Raw genomic sequence first — 17,674 nt, 5'->3', positions numbered from 1 at the left:
TGCATTATTTTAGAAAAGGTCCCATTAAAAATAGAAAAAAAATTGATTAAAAAATTATTAAACTTACGTTACATACTCTTTATTACCTACAAACTATAACTATGAAAATATAACAATACTCACTTTAAATTAAATGTGTTCTATACATTCTATAGTATAAGTTCCACCGAATATCAGTAAGAAATCCATTACAAAGCATGAGAATCTTTTATGCGAAAGCTTATTTTACAGTCTCCGCTATTGGAAGCTTATGTTCTGTGATAAAATGGTCAACGCTTCTTCATTAGCTTGCAGTGTCTGTTAAAGCAATAATGATTTCATATATTTGACAAGTTAGAAGATTGAGTAGCATTTATATTGCTATTCAGTTACTGAATATATCAGTGAAGCCTGTTCTTTAGCATGACATACCCAAATGCAGCATGTTGTATATTATCTATATCACAAAAGAAATTTTTATATTTTATTTTTAACCGCTTCACACACACACGCACAATAATTATTTATATATAAATATTTGAATTATCTATGTAATTAATAATATATTCCAACAAGTACTCATTAATATTTGCTTACTTTCTGAGTGGCTGTGTAAATGTAAACTAATTATATATTGATACATTTTATACACAAAATGAATTTGAAAAATTATAATAAATTTAAAAAAAATTGCCAAAAGTCACATTTTGCTACTTCTGAAACCTAATTATTTAAAATTCCTCAACATTTATTCAAATTTCTATTAGAATGTAGTAAAACAAAAAAATTATAATTCTTAAACTAAAACATAATACAGTTTGAAATGGGTTGGCATATTGTATAATACAAGGATCATCGTGCGCTGCATATTGGAGACAGCATAAAAAGAGATATATCTTTGACAGTCAAAATATGAATATATAGAATAAGAGACTTACAATTGCATACAATGTATCTAGATCTGAATGAAATATCTATGCATTAGTGCATTGCAAGCACTACATCTTTATACTACTAAAGTTATAAGTTCAGTGATATAGATAATTCGATGCATATGACATATAACTCCTTAAAAGATTGATATAAGTTATATACACACATTAACTAAATTGAAAAATACATGTCTTTATTTTTTGAACATGATATAACAATAAAAGCAGATTATATCTTTAATGAATATAATTAAACGTATCATATTTTTTAGTATAAGCTATAAAAAATAAATGCTTAGTATTGAAAGATAAATATATATGTATTGTCAATGAATAACGAAATCTCAAAATCTTTTTAATTTAAAAATTTACATCTTCATGTCCTTTTTTGTTTTTCCTTTGCTTAATCTGTAAACAATAAATATTTTTTTATATGTATATGTATATATGTATGTATTTTCGTTAAACATATGTATAAATTTATATCTTTCTGTAATTATTATAAAATAAAAAATGTATAGATCTGAAAAATTGAAATTTAGCCAATGTAGAATATATGTCAATGAAATTGCATTTCTATTTTAATGTATTTTTGTAGATTTTAGATATATTGTATTTAAAATATAACTTTTTTCCAAAATATGTCTTAAACCAAAAAGGAGGATCTGTCTGTAACTCTTTGAATTCTAAACATAATTAGAAAGAAATAAGTAATAAATAATTAGAAAGAAATTAATAAAGTCAGATTTCTTAAAACTTTGATTTCTATATGTATACATTTCACAGATTATATTGGCTAAATTTATTTCAATTTTAAAGAGCAATTAGAAACATTTGTTTCAAAATACATACATAACACAAACTTTACTGCCCACTGTTGGCATTGATTACATTTTAAAAGAGGAAGCAGTCCTTCTATTGTTAGTGGAAGACGTTTAATGCAATAGGCACAATATGCATGTCCACATCTTAAGGCATTGATCTTGTTTTCCACAAGTGGAACATAACATTTATTACATACTGGTGTGCTTTCTACAACTGAAAGATAACTTTGATTAATTTATCTCGATATTTATATATATGTATGTAATAAATAGACAAATATATTATGTAGAAACTTACGATTTCTAACAGCTGTTCCACAGGCCAAACATGGAAATAAACATTTGCCCAACATATTTAATGTACAGGTCGTAACTTTCAAATCTTCGGAATAAGTTTCCCTTAATACATATGCTAATCGTTTCATTTCTTTATAAACAGTTTCCCGAAATGGACGTATATTTAGATTAATTTCAACGACTTCATCGTTCGTAAGGAATACTTTTTTACATAAATTTTCTTCATCACTAGTACACCTTTCTACTTCATATCGCATTTTGCATGGATTTCTTCGACATACACGAAGCATATAATCACGACAAATCATGTTAAAAATATAAAACGCAAAATAGAGTAAATAAAAATAAATTAGCAAATGGCTAAATAAAAAACGACAAAAGCAAAAACAACACGAGCGAATTAAACCACACAAATAGAGTATAGCGTTTTTGAATGAAGGAAGTTTAATCGATCTGAGAGCGATCAATAGGTGCGTTCAGAATACACAACAGTTGAGCAACGTTACTAGATTAAGCTATATTTATATCGCTATTTAATATATAAAATCTAGTAATGTTGCTCAACTGTTGTGTGTTCTGAACACACCCAATGACGTCATTGACCAATCACAACCATTTATTCTTCAAAGAAATGGTTGTGATTGGTCATTGATCGCTTTCGGATCGATCAAACCTGCTTCATTGACTATGGGCTCCTGCAACGCGTGCCGCGCGGCGGAAGCCGACGCGATAGCCAATGGTAAAAATTGGATCGAATCAACTTTTGACGCGCGGTAGAAGTTATGTATCTATTATTTCCGAAAACGCGGCAGTCTGGGTATCGATTCTGTAACTTTTTTTAAAGTGAAAATGTGAAAAGTGAAAAATTCTCGCCAATCACGCAGTGATTTTAAAATGAAATCGATGTGCAATTGGTGGAAATTTTTCATTTTTCACGTTTTCACTTTAGAAAAAGTTACAGAATCGATACCCTGATTGGCTATCGCGTTGGCTTCTGCCGCGTGGCAAGCGTTGCCGCGTTCTGTGTGCAGAAGCTCTATGTTTCCACTATCCAGTCCTATAATAGGATCTAGTTTTCACCGAGAGTCCGAATCGAGTCAGAGTCAAAGATTTGTTCGCGTCACATGCCCCAACATGATCCTTTTCACTCCAATGCGATCCTATTGGAGCTTTTATCTAAATTATCCAATAGGATCGCATTGGAGTGAAAAGAAGCATGTTGGGCCCCAACATGCACAAGAGTGGCTTTTTACAACTAAAACATACTTGTAATTATTAATTATAATTATTATTAATTAATAATCATTTTTAATTAAATTTTTAAATTTAAGTAAATTATTTATATGTAAACTTAAATATATTTATAATTAATAAATTACTTTATATTTGAAATATATTTTTTTTATTAATATTGATTTATAATATTAAATTAATATAATATTATATATTTCTTATATTTTATATTTTATTTTTCTCGCATTTTGGATCGCATATGACAATACGACTCGCCGTCAGTGACGGCCCGTCGCCAGTATTTCAGAGTCTGAAATCCAGATTAGAAATTCGCTCGAAATTCTTAATTATATTTAGAATTTTGAAGTCGTCACGTATCCCTCTAATACCCCCATCCGGCGGCTGGATTCCGGGACCGTTCTGAACGGCCCGGCGGTGGGGATCGTGACGTGACATACAGAGGGTTCTCCGATCGTACTGACTGCAAATGTGGCTGGTCCGTCTGCAAATATGCAGCACTGGGTCAAAGTCGAGTTGGGGCACAGAGCTTATACTAATGGAGAGGTCGTAGCGCGCGCGAAAAAGATCGAATAAGAGAGAAAAAAATATTAATATTTCTGTATTAAGGGGATGCCGGAGTGACGGCCGAACTTTGATAGGTTAGCACCACACATATCCAAACATATACACGTATACACATATACACACGATAGGTTAGTACCACACATATCCACACATATGCACGTATACGCATATACACACACACATATGCGTGAAAATGTTTTTAATATATAACTTTTTATTAGACTTGCAATCTCACTTTTTATTGTTTATTAATATTTCTTCATGTTAACCCTATCGCGTATACTATATTTTATGCACAGATAAACTGCAGAACTATTTTTATTAAATAAGTATTGTTACGAACTGACATGAAAGAAGCCGATAACAAAACTGTAATTTTTGATTTTTATATGATTTATATATGGAATTATAGCTAACGCGGTCCATTTTTATAAGTACTTTAATCGTGGAAAAGGATTTATTGATTCGCATAGTCAATAAAAAGATATCCCAAAATAATCTCTATATATTCGCATTCGGTCGGTAAAAACGTACCTCCGGCATCCCCTTAATAATAGACCGTCAATCACCGTCAAACGATTCTACATCAATTTATGTAAAAAAATTTTAAATATTATGGGGTGCTAACTGAAAAAAGTAGCAAAATTTGTTTATAATTAAACTAATTACCGTCAAACGTTTATAATGGACCATCATTGATCATCAAACGACCATCAAACGATTGCATTCAAAAGAAATCGAATCGGTTGTAAATGGGGTGCTAACTATATGAAGCCGATTTTACGATGAATGTAAACCCGGCTTAAGAACGAACTACGAATACCGGCCTTAGGTGTCATACATAGTATATACGTTGTATCTAGTATAACTTTCAGTTAATACCATATATCATTGCTGTTGTCGTTTATATTATTCTATTATCATTTTATCTTGCTAGTGTCGTTTTATCTTGCTATTGTCATTTTATAAGAAAAATCTTTATTGTCGTTTGTTGTCATTTGTTATTACCGTTTTATAAGAAACAGATGTCTTATTACGGTTCAAGGTAAGAAATATCTAAATATCTTACCATTCAGCAAATTTTTAAATATTTTACGAATCTTTCTTATCATTTTTATTATATAATTAAACAATTTTACAATTATACAATTCTTTTTCTCTTTTTGATTATACTTCTTTACAATTATATAATTTTTTAAAATTATATTTCACTGTGAAAAATGCTTTTTGTTTCAGGAAGTCAATTGTTAAAGATTGCTTAAATTTTACAAATAATTGTTGTTTTGATCCAGATTGCAGGCTTTTACATAAATACAAATACTGCTTTCAATATCAGAATACCACATGTCGCAATAAAAGATGTCAATTTTTACATTGTACCAGCGTGGAACAACTTCGCTATGAACAAACAGGAATAATGACTGAGAATATGAAAAGAGAAGTCGGCCGAACTCCACAACATACTAATATATGTGGGGATTTTAAAATTAAAACTTGCAACAGACCAAAGTGTAAATTGCGGCATATCAAAGTACAAGATTTAAAGCCAATGACATGTGTCATATGTACAAATGATATAAGTGTTACAAATTTTGGTGCTGGAGATTGCGGACACATATTATGCTTAAATTGTGCTGTACGAACCTCACAGGATGTGGATGGACCAGCATTAAAAATATTATGTCCAATATGTAGATGTGAAAATGAATATAAAAAACTATATTAAATATTCTTAATACCTTTATAAAAATACTATGCGGAAATTTATGCGGAAGTCTTTCTTGATAATATTTCAAAATAAATAAATATTAAATATATTAAATTAAAGATAAATATATAATTTATGGAAGATAACCTCGACCGTGATATACATGTTTTATAGGATCATGAATTACCTGAATTACCTTAAAAAGAGAGTTAACTATTACTAATTATTTATTAAAAAGTTAAAAAATATGTTATTGTTTTTGTTATATTTTATGTAGTACTTTGTTTTTTATTCACTTGCTATTATAATTTTATAAGAAAGGATGTCTTACTACAAGATGGATTACAATTACATTTTTGTTTTATAATTGTACAATTCTTTTCTTGATTAGATATGTCACAATAAAAAATGCTTTTTAGAAGACCAATTATTCAAGATTGCATTACAGTTAGATACATATAATTGTTGTCTTAATCCGGATTGTGGTTTCCTATAATAGCCTGTGTAATATCTTATTACATTTCCTATAATCTATAAATAATGTATTTTGTTTTCTTGTTAAAAATATAAATACACATATAATTTATAAATTTATTCTTGTTCTAATTATATGTATTAAAGTAAATAATGTATCTGCATAATTCTGAAAAAATTGAAATTATTTTGTCCAATGCAAAATGTATGCAAATGATATTGTGTTTCTATTTTAATGTAATTTCTATATTTCATGATATTTTATGATAATTTTTCACGTGGAAAAGAAAAAGAAGAGAAAGGAACGGTGTATAAATTTAGCTAAACAGAACAGATTTACTAATAGGATATTTCATGATAAATATTCTACTAGTGTGTTTATCATACAATATAAATCAGAAATATAAAATATAGAAATTACATTAAAATTGAAACACAATATTATTCGCATATATTTGCATTGAATCAACTAATTTCAATTTTTCAAAATTATGTAGATACATTTTTTATTTTAATATAATTAAAATAGGAATATAAATTTATATATTATATGTACATTTATGTTTTTAACAAAAAAACGAAACATTCATATTTACAGATTAGGATTATGAATATTGGCCTTTCTCTGCTAAATGTAGTTACATGACGTAATTGCGCCTGCGTATAAAAGGTCTGTTCTTTTCAGCTGAACTGGCTGCAGTAGTTTAGAGGTTGTCTTTTTCCTTCCAATGTTGAGCAAAAGACATCCTCTGAACTAGTGCAGTCAGTTCAGCTGAAAAGAACAGACCTAAAGTCTAATGGCTTCTGCACACAGGACGCGGAAATGCTTGCCGCGCGACAAGAAGCGACGCGATAGCTAATAAACCTACAGCTCTTATTAAAAAGGTATGTTGATTAGTTACCGCGTCGCTTCTTGCCGCGCGGCAAGCATTTCCATGTCCTGTGTGCAGGAGCCATTACTCTCTGCATACCAATGTTTGAAAAAGGTATGAAAAGTGCGGAAACCATTACTATTACCCCTGGTCCACAATAGGTGATTTAAGCTCTAAGCTTTAAGAAATTGATCAATCACAGTTAGGTATTAGGAGAATACTCGACTATAGATTTGTTCGCGTCACATGCCCCAACATGCTCCTTTTCACTCCAATGCGATCCTATTGGATCATTTGGATAAAAGCTCCAATAGGATCGCATTGGAGTGAAAAGGAGCATGTTGGGGCATGTGACGCGAACAAATCTATAGTCGAGTATTCTCCTAATACCTAACTGTGATTGATCAATTTCTTAAAGCTTAGAGCTCCTTTTCACTCCAATGCGATCCTATTGGATAATTTGGATAAAAGCTCCAATAGGATCGCATTGGAGTGAAAAGGAGCATGTTGGGGTATGTGACGCGAACAAACCTTAAGATTGGTCAATTTCTTAAAACTTAGGGTTTAAATCACCTATTGTGGACCAGGGGTTAGAATTTTATATTTAATTTTTTATATTTAAGATCGTTTTAAGGTCGGGTTCACCGATAGGTGATTTAAACCCTAAGGCTGGCTTCACATGGAGCGTAACTTGCACCGACCAATCACATTATCTCATTTGCAGCTGATACTCAAATGAGACGATGTGATTGGTCGCCGCAAGTTACGCTTTACGCAAGTTACGCCTCATGTGACGGCACCCTAAGGTTGGAGTCCCATGGAGCAGATTGTGCGGAAGCGAAATTAGCGGATTACCAATCACGAGATTGTTCTGATGTAACCTTTTCAAGATTACGTCGAAGCAGTTCTGTGATTGGTGATCCGCTAATTCCATTTCCGTGCAATCCACTCTATGGGACTTCAGCCTAAGCTTTAAGGCCATTGCACGTAAAAAAGTTTTAGTTATAACCGTAGGATTTGACCAATCGCGTTGTTTGATTCTTACTGCTACGGTTATGGATGGCCGAATCGAGCAACGTAATAGGTTGAATCTTACGGTTACGACTAAAACTTTTACGTGCAATGGTTTTAAGGCAGCGCGAGTAACCTCACCGAAAAGAAATACGTCACTGTTTAAAACTTAGGTTGCGTTCCAAAACGTCCTCTTCGAGGAAAATTTTACTTAAAAAGCTATAGTGTACGTTACGTGCATTATAAATTTTCAGTGGAATTTTCCTCGAAGAGGACGTTTTGGAACGCAGCCTTAAATGATAAGGCTTAGGGCTTATATCACTTATTGTATGCCGGGACTTAGGCCTAAATTCATAGTCCGATCTTATATTTAAGATCGTCTTAAGTCCGAGCTTAAGACGCCACGGAGCCATTTGATTGGTTGAACAGAATCTTAAGTCAACCACCGACCAGATTTAAGACGATCTTGAATATAAGATCGGACTATGAATACCGGTCTATGAATATCGGTCATATGGCTCCTGCTCACAGGACGCGGAAATGCTTGGCGCGCGGCAAAAGCGACGCGGTAGCCAATAAATTACAGCTCTTAAGGTGCCTTTTTATGCTGACGTTAGACGGTAAATTTCAGCGTCAAAAGACGTCATGTGATCAAAATTGACGAATTGGTATCTTTATTTTTGGTCACGTGACGTTTTTGACGCTGAAAATGAGCATCGAGCGTCTCCATGAATTTGCACCTTTAAGGCGCAATTTCACGTGCCGCTAAAACAAGCGATTGAAGCGACAGATTTGTCGCTTGTAATCCAGCGTCAACAATTTTGTAGTTTGAATCAGTTCAACTACAAAGCATTTACTGCTCAAACGCTGATGCACTGTCACAGATTAGTTGATAGTGTCGTGTATACTGAAGAAAACATAATGTGTTGATGACATGCGAAAATAATTAATAAATCTTGCACTTTCTGATCTTATATATGGTAAGGTAACTTTATAAAAGCCATGCTCGTTACGATTTTGAAACAGCAGTGCAAAACTTTTTTTTAGAATATCTTTTTTGAGTTTGATTTGTCAACAGCAAACTAATAGCAAAAATAATATCATTGTTATATTTGATTTCACTTTCTCGAATCATGTACGATTACAATTTAGTAGCCAATTGTTATATTTTTGTTTTCTAGAAGCCATTGCGTAATATACAAATTAATATAACTGGTTATACACAAATAATGCAAATTTTGTTTTTAACTGATTACACAAACGATGCAAAATTTGTCTCTCAACTTTCAATTCTGTCGCGCTACTATCCTTTTCATGTCAAAAATTATCGCTGTTTAGTTTAGCGACAAAAGTTGTCACGTGATCATTTTTGTCGCTCAAACAATCGGTTTCAGCGGCTCGTGAAAAGGCACCTTTATTAAAAAGTGGTACGTTGATTGGCTACCGCGTCGCTTCTTGCCGCGTAGCAAGCATTCCGCGTCCTTTGTGCAGCCATTACTCGCTACCATAGAAACTCGATACCAAAAAAAGCGCGAAAGCCATTACCGTTAGAATTATTACGTCTTACTTTGATGGTCGTTTATTTTGCTATTGTTAATTTGTCGTTTAATTTGCTAATGTTGTTTTGCTACTGTTGTTTTAATTAGACAAACGAAATACTAATATTAAAATTAATTGATGCAAAAATCAAAATGTATTATCTATTATGTACCAACAAATATTATAGTGTCTACAACATAAAACAGCTAAAGACAAAAAAGATTAAAAAATCATGCATTATTGCAACCAACAGTAAGTACAATAAAATATAAATTCATATACTTTAAAATAAAGAAAATATCTAGAACATTCAAATTCTAATATGATTTATTTGTATGATTCATTTTTTGTAATAAAAGTGCAAAGTATTATAATTTTATGAGCAATTATGTATTTAAAGTTCGATTGTTATTTTAGAAAAAAAATTCAGCTTGCAAAAGATTGCAGATAATCTAAACAAGAAGATTCCAAAAGTGAAGTTAACAACTTTATCAGGTATTATTATATATATGTTCAATTAATGTATAATTGTTATGTTAAATCTTTAACATAATACAATTATGTTCATGAAAAATGGTTTAAAGTTTTATAATTAGTACATAAAGTTTACTTATAAAATTATATTTACTTTATCTTCATAAATTTGTTTTAAAGATTTTTAACCAACTGCCAATTCCAATGCTACGTTAAATGTTGATACATCAAATGTGACATGAAATCAAAGAAAGCACTTGCCTTCCGTCAAGCAGTAACTGTGATACTGAACAATGCAATATAAAGTCTAATTTTAATTTGATAAGTTGTGATAATACAAATGACAGTGATAATATTAAAGATTCTGCGCATTTGACTGCAGATGCTCCTTGTATCGATGAGAATCTTAATACATTAGTTGTTAGTAACAATATTGAGAAAAGCGGTGAGTCTATGATATACATATAATCAATCAAATTTTAATACATTATACAGCAGACATTCTAGATACAGTCTTTCTACGTATTTTGCGTGACAACACATTAACAGCTTTTGCAACATCATCAGTTGCTTGCAATAAAATGTCTCTACCCTATTTTTTATCTTATTTCACAGATTCTCCAACAACTGTCAATTCCAATGCTACTTTAAATGTTGATGCATCATATGTGACATTTGAAATCGAAGAAGGCACTTGCGTTCCATCAAGCAGTAACTGTGATACTGAACAGTGCAATATAAAGTCTGATTTTAATTTGATAAGTTGTGATAATACAAATGACAGTGATAATATTAAAGATTCTGCGCATTTGACTGTAGATGCTCCTTGTATCGATGAGAATCTTAATACATTAGTTGTTAGTAACAATATTGAGAAAAGCGGTGAGTCTATGATATACATATAATCAATCAAATTTTAATACATTATACAGCAGACATTCTAGATACAGTCTTTCTACGTATTTTGCGTGACAACACATTAACAGCTTTTGCAACATCATCAGTTGCTTGCAATAAAATGTCTCTACCCTATTTTTTATCTTATTTCACAGATTCTCCAACAACTGTCAATTCCAATGCTATTTTAAATGTTGATGCATCATATGTGACATTTGAAATCGAAGAAGGCACTTGCGTTCCATCAAGCAGTAACTGTGATACTGAACAGTGCAATATAAAGTCTGATTTTAATTTGATAAGTTGTGATAATACAAATGACAGTGATAATATTAAAGATTCTGCGCATTTGACTGTAGATGCTCCTTGTATCGATGAGAATCTTAATACATTAGTTGTTAGTAACAATATTGAGAAAAGCGGTGAGTCTATGATATACATATAATTAATCAAATTTTAATACATTATACAGCAGACATTCTAGATACAGTCTTTCTACGTATTTTGTCTGACAACACATTAACAGCTTTTGCAACATCATCAGTTGCTTGCAATAAAATGTCTCTACCCTATTTTTTATCTTATTTCACAGATTCTCCAACAACTGTCAATTCCAATGCTATTTTAAATGTTGATGCATCATATGTGACATTTGAAATCGAAGAAGGCACTTGCGTTCCATCAAGCAGTAACTGTGATACTGAACAGTGCAATATAAAGTCTGATTTTAATTTGATAAGTTGTGATAATACAAATGACAGTGATAATATTGAAGATTCTGCGCATTTGACTGTAGATCCTCCTTGTATCGATGAGAATTTTAATACATTAATTGTTAGTAACACTATTGAGATAAGCGGTAAGTGTATAACGTATAATTAATCAGATTACAAAACATTATGCGGAGCATGTTCTAATATTTATTGCCAGTACTGAAAATCTATAATATACATAAACTATAGATTTTCAGTACTGACTGTGTATATCGAATATGCCCACAGTGATCATTCTATATGCAGTTTTATTTACATATTTTGCGTTACAATACATTACAGCTTTTGCAACATCAGTTACTTGCAATAAAAGTTCTCTACTTTATTTTCATAAATTTTGTTTACAGATTCTTTGCCAGCTATTAATTCTAATGCTACGTTCAGTATTGATACAGCAAATGTGAATTACGATATCGAAAATGTTTCGACAATAACTAAGATTTCGGATGTTAAACAGAGCGTTCAATGTTGTAATAAATTTTATTCTACTTCTAAAATATGTGAAAATGCGAATGTTATTGAGAAATTTAGAAAAACTAAAAAACCTAAAAAAACTCCGAAGATTCTAGAAATACAAAATGTTAAGATATTACTAAAGAAGATTCCAGTGCACACAGAGAAAGTTGATAATATTACAAATAGTATACAGATGAATAATACGTATAATATCGATAATAGTGATGTTTCTTCAAATGCAAACGGGACTTACGTTATCGATAATATTTCAAGTGAAACATCTTGTCCAGTTGCAGAATCTACACTCATAGAGAATCAGTTAGACTTAGAGTGTGAAATCCATAATAATAATTCTGAGTCTGATGATACATCCATTACATCTAAAAATAATTTAGATAGTAGTTTTCATTTGTCAGATTGTTCTAAGCTTGAAGACACAGATGAAGATGAAGATGAAAATGAAACTAAAAATACACATGAACGTACGATTAATACAAGTAAAAATAAATCTGTGAGCAGGACATTAAATTTGACATCAACATTTTCATCTGAAGTATGTGATGATAGAAATATGTATGTGGAAACTTCCAATAATCCTAAATTAAAACAAAATATGTGTGTATATTGTGAAAAATTTCAAGCGCAAATTGCAAGACATTTAGAAACAGTACATAAAGAAGAAGAAGATGTGAAAAAGTTTCGTCTTTTACCTAAGGGTAAGTTGTATGTTATATACAAAGTTGCCAATACTATTTAGAATATCTAAAAGTTAATTGAAATCGAAGTTCCTAATGTGAAAATGTCAAAGAAAATCATTTATCATAGCTTTTCAAATTTTAATACTTTATATATTTAAAATTATGCTTTTTAAAGTAAATATCTATTCAAGTTAATCACTCAAAATTTTAAAAATAGAATTTTGTTATCTATATTCGGCTAATTACATTCAAAAACGTTTTCTTGTTTAATCGCTCATAACTTGAAAACTGTGAATGCATCATCTTTCTTATTAACACATTTCCATATATAACTTGTACATATACTACTAAAGTATATGTATAACTTCATTTTAAACAATAGTCTTTAAATTTAAAAAAATATATAAAAAATTTTGCCAACTATAATATTTGATCAAATAATTTCTGATACTTTTCAAATATTAATAATTTATTGTGTGTATATTATGTGTAAAATTTTTAATAATTTACTTTTAATTTAATCATAATTTATTATACATTTTGTACTTACTATTTCAGGTAATCCGGAACGAAAGAAGATTATTGGTCTACTTAGACGAAAAGGAAATTTCATATATAATACTAATTCTAACTTAAATAAAGGAGATTTAATTGTATGCCGGCGTCCAAGAAATGAATTGAATAGACAAGCAGCCGATTTTATTCCTTGTGCTAAATGCAAAGGGTTTTTTTCTAAAAATAATATAAGACATCATTTTGCATCATGTGCGCCAAAAAGGGAATATCCTCAAAGAAATGTTAAAATATTGGGACGTACTGTGGCTTGTCGAATTCATTACAGTGCAAATACACCATTAAGAAGATTGGTGTTCCCAGTAATGAGGGAAGACAGCGTAACTCAAATTATTAGATATGATGAACTGCTAATTGCTTTTGGCAATAAAATGTGTCAGAAGTATCGTCTCCAACATCAGCACGATATGATTAGAGCGCGACTGAGATTACTTGGACGATTTCTTATTGTTTTGAGAGATCTTGATAATAGTATAGTAGATTTCTCTTCAATATATATCAGTCATTTCTCTTCAATATAATCCAACAAATTATGAACAATGCATTAAAGCTGTAAATAAACTTGCACAATTCGATGAAAAGACTTGGACATATAAAATACCATCTATTGCAACATCTTTAGGAACACTTATAAAACAAATTGGGAAACTTTTAAGAAGTATATGCATTAAGAAACAAGATTGTAGCAAACAAACTGTGGTAGAAAATTTTTTGAAATTATTTGAAGAGGATTATCCTGTTGCTGTAAATAAAATTGTGTTTGAAACTCAAGGGCATCGAAAAAGGCAAAAGAATATTGTCTTGCCATCTATAGATGATATAAAAATATTCAATGCTTATCTCAAAGCTGAACGCATAAAAGCTCTAGAATCTTTACAAACAAATGGTTTCTCAATTCACGCATGGCGTATGTTAACTGAAATAATATTAATATCGATTATGATATTTAATAGAAGACGTGCTGGTGAACTGGAGCGTGTTTTAATTGAAAATTTGGAAAATTGTGCGGCAATTTCAAAAGAAGAAGCACCTGAATTATATAAATCTTTATCTAAATATGTACGGATGACAATACGCGGCAAATTAGGGAGAACGGTTCCTGTGTTACTCCATGAAGAAATATTAAAATGTATGCAAATGATTATTAATTATCGTAAAGATGCTGGCGTACCCGAAAATAATCCTTATATTTTTGGTATATATTCACTCGACAAAAGAAGATTCAAATATTTGAGAGCATGTGTATTAATGCGAAAATATTCTGTAATTTCTGGGGCAAAAATGCCAACTTCGTTACGAGGTACAATATTGCGGAAACATATTGCTACAGTATGTATGTCATTAGATATATCTGAACATGAAGTGAATAATCTAGCTGATTTCATGGGCCATCACGAAAAAATACATAAATCGCACTACAGACAGTCAATCGTAACAAAAGATTTGGCTATATCACGTTTACTCAAATACGCACAAGGAGGAGACACAACAGATGAAAGTGATAATGTTGATGATGAAAATGAAAACAGGGATGATTCGATTAATAATGATAACTCAAATTTAAGTTTAAATACTTCTGATACTTTATCATTAATACAAACGAGATCATCTAAACTGCCACTGTTCGAAAATCGAACGTCTAACGCAAAAAAAAAAAAAAGCTTAAAACATTATTGCGTTAAAACTCATGCAATCATTTCGTTCACATGCAACATGCCTCATGCGTCACCTTATATTAATATTAATTCAAATAGCGCTCGGCCGCACAGGTATACGTATACCCCGCGCCTGCAAAAAGTAAGCGCTTACGTCAAATCACCGATAATGGTAAACACCGCGGTCGCGCTAGAGGAGATACAATTTAGTCCCGATAACAACAAAATATGACTTGCTAAAAGGTAAATAATTATCGCAAACGTACTTTCGCCCTTAACATCTCGATCGAACAAGAGGAAAATGTTCGCGAAGGTTCTCGAAATCCGGAAACCTCCTCTCTCGTGACCGCGGGTCTCTTTCCGATTGCTCGTCGCGAATAGAGTGTGCTTTTACTTTCCGAAAAAGATCGCTTGTCTTTTTCGGTTTTCTCGTCTAATTACCGTTGCTCGCGGAACAGTCAGTAATTTATTTTCGACCCGGCTTTTCTCTCGTTTATTGCATTCATTTCTAATACATTCGACTCGGCTATCTTTCGGCAAATTCAGTGCGGAATATTAATTGTAATTTTTGTTAAAAGTTTATATAAATATATTCTTTTTTGTGAACGTTACGCGTGTGTCGAGTGTTGTGTCTATCTCTCAGTCTCGCTTCCGACCACGTCCTATCCATCTTTCCGTCGCGCACAGCCACGTTTACTCAAATACGCACAAGGAGGAGACACAACAGATGAAAGTGATAATGTTGATGATGAAAATGAAAACGGGGATGATTCGATTAATAATGATAACTCAGATTTAAGTTTAAATACGTCTGATACTTTATCATTAATACAAACGAGATCATCTAAATTGCCTAGCAAAGAAAAAATTATCAATAATCATCTACATAATAATATCGAGAAAACAAAAGGTACGTGGTAGTTTGAATAATATCTATATCAAATAGTACACGTACTGTGCTCGTTGTTTTAACAGTTCTTACAATAAATATATAAGACAACTTTAGAAAAATACTGTTTAAAATAATTATTAAATATTAGATATAAGAAAAAGAAAATTTGTATTATTTTTTTCTATATATACATAACAATTATGCAAAAAAAATACTTTTTAATTTTCCAAAATTATTTGCATTTTTTAAATAACATTTTTTAATTCTTTCTCTTATCATTTAGTAATTATCTCAAACAGCATTCATTTAGAGACATATTCTATATAAACATTAGATACTACATATTATATACTATACTAAATTCTATATAAACATATTATATATTATATTGATTTTGTCATTATTTTAGGAAACCGTTTGGCTTCTAAGAGGAAAATAATATTAAAAATGTGACCGAATCAGATGATGAATGTAATACAGAATCAGATTTAAATATTTTATCAAAAAGAGCAAAGCAATCTGAACAGGTGACTAGAGGAAAGAATAACGTAAATAATAATACACAGAGGCAGAAAAAAAGAAGGAGTAAGTTTAAATAATTTTTCGATTAAGTAATATATGTTGTTCTTTATTAAACAACATATTTCATAATAAATGTACTAAATTAATGTAATTTTATTATTATTTTAGCATCTGTTGTTGGTTCTACAAGAAATAGTACTCATAAGATCAGATGGACGGATGATGAACGCACAATAGTTTTATCTTCATTCCAACCTGCCATAAAAAATAAAAAATTGCCATCTCTTCGTGAAATTAACGAAATAAAAATTAAATATCCTGTATTAAAGGCCCGTACAAGTGCTCAGATAAAAAGTTGGTTACATAACCAAATAAGAAAAAATACTTAAAACTATTATCATTACAATGTGTCGTTAAAATTGCTCTTGTCGTATATTCTATTCTGCTATTGTTGTTTTCATAAAAAAAGATGTCCTATTACGGTTTGTACATGTTTTAAAATTATATAACTCTTCTGATTCTCCTCTAACCAAAGGAAAACAAGTTTCTCCTCTAACCAAAGGAAAACAAGTTTCTCCTCTAACCAAAGGAAAACAAGTTTGAACCAAATTAATGGTTCAAAATTGTGCAACGTTATCTCTACGAATACGAGTACTGCTTTCAATATCAAAATATCAGATATTACAATGAAAGAATTATATTTTAACATTGCACCAATGTGATACATCTTTATTAAGATTCCGTACAAAAACAGTCTCTAAACATTCCTTTTATTGTAAGAATTATAATAGATTTAAAATTATTATATAGATTTAAGATTATTAAAGTGCTTATAATTATAAAATATAATAGACAAGATTATTTAAAAATACTTATATATATTAATAGTCAAGAAATTATTATTTTCTTAAAGATTGTTATTTTCTTAGAGATGTTTTATTATTTTGTATCCAAGATAGATTTTATATCCAAGTTAAACTTAAGAGTTATAATTTTTTTTAAGTTTTCTTATATATCATAAATATATCTTATTATGTGTAATTCCTCTAAACGTATATAATATTAAACATAGAATACATACAACTTTTGTTAAAGTATGGCGAACAAAATTCACTTAAGTACAATAAAGCACATTTATATTTGATATATATATATATATATATATATATGATTTATGCAAATAAACATTTCATGGAGACCTACAAAAAGATTTTATTATAATTTGATAAAGTGCAATGGAACGTATCAGCAATTAAGATAATTTTCAAATAAAGATATTG

General features: G+C 30.4%; 2 protein-coding genes, 2 long non-coding RNA genes and 1 pseudogene across 5 annotated transcripts; 4 read left to right on the top strand and 1 right to left on the bottom strand.

Moving 5' to 3' along the window:
* Positions 1–1,083: 1,083 nt before the first annotated feature.
* Positions 1,084–2,532, bottom strand: LOC114943501 (uncharacterized). The gene is made up of 3 exons (XM_085487152.1): positions 2,034–2,532; positions 1,764–1,949; positions 1,084–1,319 (listed from the first exon to the last, which is right to left on the bottom strand). Exons 1-3 carry the CDS (start codon positions 2,338–2,340, stop codon positions 1,315–1,317), a joined length of 498 nt encoding a protein of 165 aa, XP_085343278.1. The 5' UTR covers positions 2,341–2,532; the 3' UTR covers positions 1,084–1,314.
* Positions 2,533–4,085: 1,553 nt separating this feature from the next.
* On the top strand, positions 4,086–5,806 carry LOC114937936 (uncharacterized). The gene is made up of 2 exons (XR_003820966.2): positions 4,086–4,895; positions 5,087–5,806. It is a non-coding gene; the product is annotated as an uncharacterized LOC114937936 (long non-coding RNA).
* A 3,526-nt stretch (positions 5,807–9,332) lies between these two features.
* Positions 9,333–10,229, top strand: LOC146721325 (uncharacterized). Its single transcript, XR_014925724.1, has 3 exons — positions 9,333–9,706; positions 9,872–9,949; positions 10,109–10,229. It is a non-coding gene; the product is annotated as an uncharacterized LOC146721325 (long non-coding RNA).
* LOC114937939 (uncharacterized) lies at positions 10,133–12,811 on the top strand. The gene is made up of 6 exons (XM_085487151.1): positions 10,133–10,139; positions 10,179–10,373; positions 10,544–10,810; positions 10,981–11,247; positions 11,418–11,684; positions 11,946–12,811. The coding sequence occupies exons 1-6, from the start codon at positions 10,133–10,135 to the stop codon at positions 12,809–12,811; spliced, it is 1,869 nt and encodes a 622-aa protein (XP_085343277.1).
* A 762-nt stretch (positions 12,812–13,573) lies between these two features.
* On the top strand, positions 13,574–16,939 carry LOC146721324 (uncharacterized; annotated as a pseudogene). Its single transcript, XR_014925725.1, has 5 exons — positions 13,574–14,859; positions 15,706–15,719; positions 15,770–15,890; positions 16,282–16,457; positions 16,563–16,939. The product of XR_014925725.1 is annotated as an uncharacterized LOC146721324 (transcript).
* The last annotated feature ends 735 nt before the right edge of the window (positions 16,940–17,674 follow it).

The sequence above is a fragment of the Nylanderia fulva genome, unplaced genomic scaffold (assembly GCF_048542155.1).
Source record: "Nylanderia fulva isolate GAGA-0341 unplaced genomic scaffold, ASM4854215v1 Scaffold50, whole genome shotgun sequence".
In the NCBI taxonomy this organism is placed as follows: domain Eukaryota; kingdom Metazoa; phylum Arthropoda; class Insecta; order Hymenoptera; family Formicidae; genus Nylanderia; species Nylanderia fulva.
The sequence above is the reverse complement of the archived record's forward strand: the minus strand, read 5'-3'. Positions and strand labels throughout refer to the sequence as shown.